The sequence below is a fragment of the Elephantulus edwardii genome, unplaced genomic scaffold, assembly GCF_000299155.1.
Source record: "Elephantulus edwardii isolate Elephantulus edwardi_28Jun2011 unplaced genomic scaffold, EleEdw1.0 scaffold00043, whole genome shotgun sequence".
NCBI lineage: Eukaryota > Metazoa > Chordata > Mammalia > Macroscelidea > Macroscelididae > Elephantulus > Elephantulus edwardii.
Genome location: NW_006399793.1, coordinates 17,518,169 through 17,528,598, shown reverse-complemented (window position 1 = coordinate 17,528,598; position 10,430 = coordinate 17,518,169). Strand labels below are relative to the sequence as shown.

The window sequence follows — 10,430 nt, the reverse complement described above, 5'->3', positions numbered from 1 at the left end:
GAGAAGGGTGCAACAATGAATGAATGGAATTCCAAAATCTCTATAGATGTTCACTGAAAGGAAAAATAAATAATTAATAAAAAAAAACAAAACAAAAAAAACCAAACCCACAATAAAAGCCAATTTGTTTGTCCAACAGAAACTGGTGGAACCCCCAAGACTATGGCCGTTAGTCACCCTTGGAAAGTGGAATAAAACTCACCCCCCATGGCTCAATTGTCAGGCAACAAGAGACAGGCCTAGAGGGTGAACAGTAACACCAGAAAAGCACCTGCTCCTGAGAATAACTTTCCATATCAGGCCAAAAGAACAGCATTTTTCCAAGGATGAAGCCTTAAGGTAGAAAGCAGCAGGGTAGGATTCATGAAAAAGAGAATTACAAGGAGGAAGTGGGAAAAGTGAAATTACATTTTGGGTATTGTAATTAATACAATAAAATATGTACGAAAGGCACGGTAAAAAAAATCCTCAGGTTTGATTCTTTTTTTTTTTAAAGCCTTGCCTAAAAATCACACACACATATGCACACCACACTATCACACTATGCCAGTCTCAGCATCACCAGGGAATCTGTTAGAAATACAGACTCTTGGCTCCTATTTCAAAGTGTGAAAATAGAAACAGAAATTCTGGGAATGGAGCCTCATTATCTGGTTCAACAAACCCTCCAGGGATTGGGATTCACATCCATACATTTAAGATCTATCTTATATGTCCTCAGTGAGATGAGAGAGGAGCAGAGTGGCTGCAACAACTGGCTCAAGGACGTTAGTGACTTCCGACGGTGCAGGATTGGGCAGGCAGGGCTTTGTTCTGTTGTACAGGGGGTCTCTGTGAGTCAGAATCAACACAGTGGCACCTCACAGCAATATCTGAGGAAATTTACAGTGAGACCACTCCTTACAATTAGGCATGGAGAGCCTTCACCTCACGTACTTTGGGCATGTTAGCAGGAGGGATTCATCTCTGGAGGACAATAACCCTGGCGAAGTAAAGGTGAAAAAATGAGAAAGGCCTCTGTCACTGGGCTCACACACAGTGTACTGACTGTGAGGATGGTACAAGACTGGGCAGTATTTGGTCCTGTGGATACAGGGTCACTAGAAATCCAAACTGACTCAATGGTATCTAACAACTCTATATGTAATGTACTCAGTAAGCTATGATTACTGTTTTCAAGGAGTTTATTAGTTATTTACTATTGATAACAGTGACTATAAAAATTCTTACAACTGGACTGTTGTTTTTGTTATGTGCCGTTAAGTTGCCTGAGACTCATAGTGACCCTAAGTACAATAGCCCTAAACCCTGCCATATCCTGTGCCAATCTTATTGTCTCTGACATACCTACTCCCATTACCACAGTGACTGAATAAATCCATCTCACTGAGGGTTTTCCTCTCCTGCGCTGTCCCTCCACGCTCCCAAGCATGACGTCCTTCTTCAAGGACTGGTCCCCCCCTTGCAACATGTCCAAGTTATGTCAGATGGAGCTTCAGAATCCTTGCCTCCTTCAGAATCTTTGCAGCCTGGCTTCCCCCTCTTTAGGATGAACCTGTTTGTTCTCCTAGCAGTCCGTGGTATATTCAATACTCCAGCATCACAGCTCAAAGGCATCAATTCTCCTTCTATCATCCCTAGGCATTGTCTAGCTCTCTAATGCATAGTAAGTAAATGCAAAGACCATGGCCTGTATAAGGTACATCTTAGTCTCCAGACTGACATCATTGCTCTTCAGTACTTTGGAGAGGTCTCTGACAGCTGACTTTCCCAATGCAATTCATCTTTTAACTTCCTGGCTGCTGGTACCAAGAGTGTACTAGTATAAGCATTATTATGATAAATGGAGAAAAGACTGAAGTTGTTAAAGATTACATTTTACTTGGATTACAGTCAACATCCATGGGAGCAGCAATACTTAAATCAACGTGTTTTCACTGCGCATGTCTGCAGCCATCGACTGCTCAAAAGTGTGAAGGGACGAGCATGTTACTTTAAAGAATAAGTTGTACTTGACCCTAACCATGGTATGTCATTGCTCTACATGCAAGTGAAATTTGGAAAGTAAGGAAGACTAAAGAAGAAATGCCTTTTAATTGTACTGTTGGTGAAGAGCATTTAATATCCCTTGAGCTGCCAAAAGAATATGAACAAGCAAATATCTCTTGGAAGGAGTGTGGCTAGAGGGCTCCGTAGCAGGAAGGATGGTGAAACTTCACCTCTCATATTTTGGGCATGTTATCATGGACCATGTTATCAAGGAGAGACCAGGACCTCATGCTTTGGAAAGTAGAAGGTCAGAGGAAGAGAAGACAACTCCCTACCATGGATTTACACAGTAACTGGAACAATGGGCTTACATGCAGCAGAGATTAGGAGGATAGTACAGGACCAGACAAAATTTTTATCTGTTATACATGGAGTCACTAAGAGTCCGGCTTTACAGCACTTAACAATCAGAACAATACATAGATACATAGACTGAATATGGACCAACACCAGACTGCAACAAAGGCTCTAAGAGGGACAGATGTCTGTACACCCGGCTATTACATTGTGGTAGATAAAGGGATGGGAGGGAAGCGGTATGGTTTAGGGGACAAAGAATAAAAGAACAGGAATCCAAATTTCAGCAGAGTCTTACAAGATGAGTAGGGCTTTTGTTAATGTATATGTAGAAAGAAAAAGAATTTCAGATAGCAAGGGCCCCATGAGAAAAGTCAGGGAGACACACAGATCCGTGGTCAAGTGATTTAAGAGCAACACATGGTAGGGAAGGAAGCTGGGGGTTGAGAACTGCCATGAGCCCAAGCATGTTTGGAAAAATTATAATTCTAGGAGATATAAATGATAGAGTAGAGAAAGAAAAAGCTGTTGTGATCTTTATTTATTCACGTGTGATCTGAGTGACCGTTTACAAAGCAAACTGCAACCATTCCTACATAGTCTGTTGCATAAATGAATTACAATATACACCATGTAATCACAAATTCCCCACTTTCTGCCTGTTGTTTTCATTGCCACTAAACCTCCTTTTCTGTCCCTCCTGCCTCCCACACTTTATCCTTGAAATGAGAGACAATAATAAATTTAGGCCCATTACAGAAAGAGGACTAGAAACAAGGAAAAGATTTGAGAGACTTTTCTGGTAGAAATGGCCTCTGGGAATATCAAAGTTGGCTTGGACATTAAGAAAAAGGTAATACAAAAGTGAATGTGAAAATGGATGGGACCACTTGTGTTTTTGTGTCATGTTTTTAAAATTATACAAAACCAGGGGGGAAAGCAAGCCCAACTAGAGATTCTTATTTAGAAACGTACTTTCACTTTTTCAGTTGGTTTAGATGGTTTCTCTTTACTTTTAGATTGGTCAAAGTCTTCTGAAAGTTCATCAAAGAGTTCTGATTCACTCAGGAGCTGGAATGTAAAAAAAGAAGTAAACTGTATTATCAAATGATTCATTTTATTTTATTAGAAAAAAAGTTAATGAAAAACATTTTATTAAGCCATAATTAGAATTTAAAGTCTGAAGCTAGTTTATATAATTCTTAAAGTGTCTGCATTTTTGTCCACAGTTTTTTTAAATGAGATATTTCAAAATGGGCCTTTTCATCCACCAATGTAGGATAAATCTGTCATGGAATGACTATAGAATAATAATACTTTAGTGCATTTTTTAATCCTTTACTTAGTCAAAACTCTTCTTGATACACTTCAGAAGAATTTTATTCAAATGGCCTGCCTTTTCCCAGTGAATACGGGTGAAGTTGTTCTGGTGTGATTATTTTTTTCTTGCTTCCTTTTTAAGTCAGAGGAAACCAAGGCTACACATTCCTGTTCTACGTCTATATATGCTTTTGACAGGGGAGTTCTGCTGCCTTACTTCTTTCATTGAGGTATACAAAGATTCTGACTGACAACAATAGTTCTCCAATGACAGCATGGTGATTCAGAATCTAGGTTCAAGGTTAACAGCCTGCATTTTAGACCTAGTTTTGGTGTTTTCTAGTTAAATGACCCTGGGCAATTTATTTAACCTCTCTGAGTCTCAAATTCCTCATCTGTGGAATCGGTATAATAAGAATGCCTTTCTCATTCAGTTAGGACCAAAAAAGGATGTAACATCATGCATTTACACAGTGAGCGATTATTAGTTTTCTAATTACTCTTCTCACTACAGGTAACTATGATGGTTGCTATGAATCACTAAGAATAGCTAATCCCATGATTAGGATTAATCTGTCGCTCAATCTAGTAACAGAGTCATATTGACATCAACAACTAATATTTAAAGAATATTAATCAGTCTGGTGAAAATCATTATTTAAACAAATCAAACAAGGAGATATCTTGCAAATGTTTCTGTCAGATGTGTCCCTCTCCTAATCATCAGGTTAGCATAGATGTGTCCATAGTGAAATCAGGCCTGTCAGAAAGATCTCAATCTATATGTTATACTTGTATCGTTTTCTAAGTCTCAGACAAAACTTAGATATCAACCTTTGGTTTTTCTCCAGGCTCAGGCAATGGTAGTTTTCCATCCTGTAGGAAAAGAAAATAAAAATGTCATTTTCATATTCCATAAAGCTTCTGAGAATTGTAGGAGAGAAATTCTTTTATTTCTTATTCTATATCCATAAATCTGTGTTTAGTATTGACCTTTTACAAAGTATGAGGATAAGGGATTGGCATGCAATCAAGGTGATTTGGTACCTCTACTATAGTTTTTGTTGCTTCAGTAGCTTATATAAAGTTAAACAGACACTGTTGATAAAATTTTACTAAATATTAGGTATAGTTACATTTCCTTAAATGGAACTAAAAAAAATTGTTCCAATTATTGGACAAAACATTAGAAAAAAATTTGTTAGGAAAGATAGAGCTAAATTAAAGAAAGATTTTTAAAAAAGATTACACAAGGGCAAAGAGGGAAAGAAAATTTCTAAAACCATTTTCACAATTTGTTACTGTAATGTGTCATCGAGTTAGAACAGACTCATAGCTAATCCTCCAGTGGCATTTTGGAAGCTAATCCCACAGGAGGAGACGGCACCTCTTTACTCCATGTAGTAGCTGGTGGATTTAAGCCCTCTGCCTTTGGGATGGCAAGGAAACTCCGTATCACTAGGCCTCCAGAAGAATATTTATAAAATTTAAAAACTTCTAGAGGAAAGTCACAACAATTTTCCACAATTTGTTTATATGTATTATTTTAAAGATAATATGAAAATAATTATAAGAGTCAGTGAATAATCCTCATATCTAATACACACTATTAACAAAACTACCTACTTGACAATATTCATAAGGAGTTGTAAAGAGACCCGGTCGCACAGTGCAACTCAGCTGCTAACTAAAAGGTCAGTAGTTCAAACTTACCAGCTGCCTCTTGGGAGAAGAGACCTGGTGAGCTGCTTAGGAAACCCCAGCAGAGAAGATCTACTCTGCCCAATACTTGACTTGAATAATCACCATGGACTGAAATAACTCAATGGCAATGAATTTGGTTTATTTTGGCATGAGTAGTTGTATATGATATTTGCTACTGAGAAGATCGATGGGTGCTTTTATCCATCTGATAAAGAAAAACTTAGCGCTAAACCATTTCTCATTCTTTCTGATTTAAAGTTAGGGATCTATGCCAATCCTTGCTAATTAATGCAACACCTGAATGTGTGGGTGACTGCCGCAGTGGGCTCTAATGTGTCAGAAAAGGTGAGGCTGGCATAGAATGGGACAGGGTTCAGATCTGTTCTTCATAGGATTGCTATGGGTTGTACTCAGCTTGGCACCAAACAACAGCAAGTTAGGAACTCAGACAGGGATGAACTATCTTTTATAGACGGCAGAGAAGTAAAGGCTCAGGGCTTTCAGAGCAAGAACAGTTCAGGGGACCTTTGCTTCAAGTATGTAGATATTACCACACAGGACAGAAAGGCAAGATGAATATGCGGCTGTTTTGCACTATGGCTGAAAACTTACCTTGTCTGGTTTTAATCTGAACTCAGGTGGGATCGTTTCATCATCTTCACCACATGTCTTTAGCTTTTCTTCTCTGGATTTTGCCTGATGAAAACGAAGGGGAGGAAAAGACATCTGGAGAATATGTGTAAATGAGTGAGATTACTTCTCTAACTGACATCGGATTATAGAGAAGATCAGACCAGATGAAAGCAGCTGACAGTGCTCCGTCTGGGTCCTTGTGGAGGGCTGCGTGGGAGGCAGTATGGGGTGACTAAGAAGAGCAAAGCAGAGACAGGAGTCCTGGGTGGTTTGGTGATCTGCTCTCCTGAGCTCTGTGCCTTTGGGAAAAGAAAACTTGTCTCCAGCTTGGATTCTTTAGCTGTAAAATAAGGCTATTAAATCCTTAGCTTTAGGGACACAATGGTTAATTACCTGCCTGCTAAGCACTGTTGGTAGTTTGAACTCACAAGCCTTTCTAGGGGAGAAAGATAAGCTTTTGTACAGATTACAGCCTAGGAAATGTTATGGAGCAATACTATTCTGTCACGTGAGGTTTTTATGAACGGGAATAGACTCCCTGACACACAGTTATCCCAAACAAGCTAAGTGATTTGTCAGGATCTCCAGAAACAACAAAGCAAAAGATCCTTCAAAGACGGTAACGGTGGTGCAGAATTCAGTTGCAATAATTTTAATAGCCCTTACCTGTCTTAATTATGTGACCATTAAAGAAGGGGCAGGGGAGAGTCCCACTTCGTCCCGACGAATGTTAAATCCAGTTAGGAAGTGGAAAAATGTCCCATCACAAATCTTAGCAGATCTATGGCTAAATTAACTGTCTCTCTTTTGAAAGGTGTCCTTGCAACAGCACTGAGACTGCACTGCATTACAGGCCCAGAAACAACCTAACACACCAGAAAGAAAATTGTCACTCTATCGTCAATCACTGGCTTTCCATGATATAATGTTTGTATTTTAAACTCCTGGTAAGTAACCATCAGATTTCTGTGCATTTACTATTTTGTACCTATATTAAGGCATGGATTTAAAGTGTAAGATGAAGAATTTGATGTGCCTTAGGAAATGGAAGTCACTTAGGTAATTTGAGTCCAAACCACTGCTTCAATCTAGATGCCAATCTAAGATAATGATTCTCCATTGATTGAAGGATCCCTGGTGGTGCAATGGTTAAAAGCTCAGCTTCCAACCAAAAGGTCAGTAATTCAAACCCACCCTCCACAGAGTAGAAGAAAAGAACTGCTGATCTTTATGGGAATAAGGATTATAGCCTAGGAAACCCGATCATTCTACCCTGAACTAAAAGGTCATGAGGAATTGGAACAGATCCAAAGACACATGATAGCACTATTTAATTAATTAATTTACTGTAAAGTCATCAAGCATCACCAGCGAGGCAGTCATTGCTATATATATGTAGGCTTTGGAATTACACTTCTATGCCATAATTCACAGAAAGAAAAAGATGAAAAGATCACATGTGGTGACCTTGGGAGTTCCATGCTCGGCCAAATCCTTTCTTCCCTGTGTTTATCTTTGAATCCTTTAAAGGGCCTGCACTATTGGTATACAGTACATGTAGAGCAACCAATGTTTTCTGAACCGAAACAGCACTCAACTAGGGAACCAAACCAACAAATAGAAGAGAGATATAATGAGATACCATTGGTAGAATTAACATTTCAGCACCTCATCTCGGAAGTATTTTCCACAAAGCTGTGGAAAACCATGGAGGGGTGGTCTCCCCATGCTGACCATCAGACTTTCTGAGCACATCACAACAACAGACTCCCAGGACACACTGCACTCACCACCGGGGAAATTCAGTGCCAAGAGTCAGGAGACTTAAAGAGCCTCCTTCACAAAGAAGGATATGTTGTACAGGATTAACCTGGAAAACCAGTAAGTCAAAGGAATGCAAAAGAGTTCCTTTTGCTGGAATTTTAGTGGTTAACTGATGTTCCGAGGTTTTCTAGATAAAATTTAATATATTTTATCTGCTTCCTAAAACTAATCATTAAAACAGCTTTAAAAGTTCCTTTCACGTGACATTTTCACATTTACTGGACAAATTTTCATTCCTCTCAGACTCTTTTGCCCTTATTCAATCATCCTGATTCTCTGTTAAGGAGCCTGAGTCCCATTCACACAAGACCATGGAGTTCTGGTGATGGAACCACAACTGGTCTCCAATTTCCCTCATGAGTTTGTCAAAACCACCCTTTCCCTGAAAGTACACAGCAAGCATTCAGGATGCTCTACATAATACACATTCCACACTGTGTTTTCAGGAAGTTTCCTTGATTCTTAAATACATTACTTGGTCCTGGAGGAGAAGGGTTGCTGCTTCCCCTGCTCCTTTGCGTTCATTTTCACAAATTCTATTCTGCCACATCGTGCCTGGTGAGCCCTCAAGGTAAGTGGAAGACAGAAACTGGCCCATTTTGGACTAGGGTGGGCCCAGACTCAGGTAGAGCTGCTGGGAGTCTGGGAGGCTCCCCCTCCCTGACAACTGGGAGCCAGGAAGTGACAGTAGAGACAGTGGCTTTGTGACAGCATCACCTATGAACTGATAGGGTGGGGCCCTTCAGGCTCACTGCCTCCTCTCTTCATCTCCTGGGGCTTCTCCTCTCTTCACCTCCTGGGGCTTCTCCTCTCTTCACCTCCCTGGGCTTCTCTCTCGCTTTCCTAACATGTCTTGCCTGGAATGTCCCTAGGGTCACTCTCCTCTCCATTCCTCAATTTCCATCATTCCTCTCTCAGAAGACTGGGTCAAAAGAATTCTACAAAACATTTATTAAAGCCTATTATACCAAACAGAAGCTTGCTTTGACTCAGTTGTTGTTAAGTGCCATAGAGTCATAGGCAACTCATAGAGACCCTATGAACGAAAGACCTGAACACTTGTATAACTTTCGTCCTTTCTCCAGGTTCATTGGGTTTCTGGAGGGAAGCTGTTACGGAAGTGGATGCCACTCCTGCTTCCAAGCTTGTTTTAATCGGGGAGCCCCACCAAACACTGTCAACCATGGGTAACCATTCTTACATTTGACACATCAGTGTCACAGTGTTCAGCATCACAGCAACTATGAGTTACCTCCGTACAGCATGTGGACACACCAGGGTTATAGGACCTAGAATAATGTTTGACCAAAAACAATTAAAACTAGGCCTGAGGGCCACAAATTAGAGTCATCCACCTTGGGCTTGGTAGCATCACTCAGTAGGCAGGTTAAGATCTTAGAGTATTGGTTGGATGAACACTTATCAACATCATGTTCAAAGTATGCAGGACTTCTAGTTGAAGAATTAATCGTACTAGATTTTCTTAGGATCTGAGCTAACAATTTTAATATCTTTCTTCAGAATTAACAAGGAAGTAGTCATGACAAGCTTACAGCTCCCATCCTACCCCACTCTACCCGCATCTTCATCTTTCCTTACAAGACAAACAAAAGCACACAGAAACTTCTGGAAATACAAATGTCCAACTGCCACGAGAGCAGGCCGACTTCCTAACTACTCAACAGGCTGCCGACACTGACATCTTGCTATCTTGTTTCACAAAGTGACACCTAGGCTTTGGCAGAGAGGATTACCCTTCATTTCAAATATTAAAATTGTAGAAAGACTCAAATAGCCTTCTCAGTTGTCACCGAATAATAAATGCCTAGAATAACCAGACTCTGAGTAGAAGGCCGAATGCAGAACAGTTCATGAAGAAATAAGAGTATAATGTAAGAATTCCATCTATACATAATGCATTTAGCTCCACAAACTGCAGACACACTCCATGTGAATCCCCCATACAGTACCTCACTGACTTCCTTCAGAGAACTCAGGTCCAGCTCAGGCTCCGGCTTCCGAGTTCCCAGTGAGGCGGAAAGGGCATCAATAACTTCCTCACTCATTGTATTCTGTCAAAAATGAAAAATTCCTTCAATTTTTAACAACATTTAAAAAGAGAGAACATTTTCTCAGGCTCAACAATCTAGTGAGCCTAGAATGGTGAAATACAAGTTTCAAATATACGAGATGAATTTAAGGAAGCAGAAAAAAAGAAAAGAACTTACCAGTGAGTGAAAATTGGGTGTAAGACACCATTATCCACAATAATAGTGTTCTCAGAACATTTTACTCCTTATTTGGCAAATTAGTATCATAAATATGTAATAATTATATGGCTATAAAATACCTTTCTCAAAATAAAAGTTCCAAGCAGTAAACTATGTTGTTTGCTGATAAAAATGTTTCTCTAGAAATGACTTCTGATAATCTTGTCCTTTAGCAAAACAGCTGAGTGCAAGAAGCAGGGAACTGTAAATGGCTGGCTCTCTCCTCTGACACAAAGGCTGGCCACTGTAGGAACTCCCACTCTCAGGGGTGTGGTGCTCCAAACTGCTCCCACAAACAGTCAGATAAAAATAAACTGCCCACACATGAGAGGA

General features: G+C 39.9%; 1 protein-coding gene across 1 annotated transcript in view; it reads right to left on the bottom strand.

Annotated features, from left to right (window-relative positions):
- Positions 1-10,430, bottom strand: part of LOC102869293 (calpastatin-like) — a 91,621-nt gene that overhangs the window by 48,326 nt on the left and 32,865 nt on the right. The window contains exons 8-11 of the mRNA XM_006885395.1: positions 9,798-9,899; positions 5,983-6,066; positions 4,501-4,542; positions 3,322-3,417 (exon numbers count right to left, since the gene is read on the bottom strand). Coding sequence (XP_006885457.1) covers positions 3,322-3,417; positions 4,501-4,542; positions 5,983-6,066; positions 9,798-9,899 — 324 coding nt within the window. The remainder of the gene's footprint in view (positions 1-3,321; positions 3,418-4,500; positions 4,543-5,982; positions 6,067-9,797; positions 9,900-10,430) is intronic.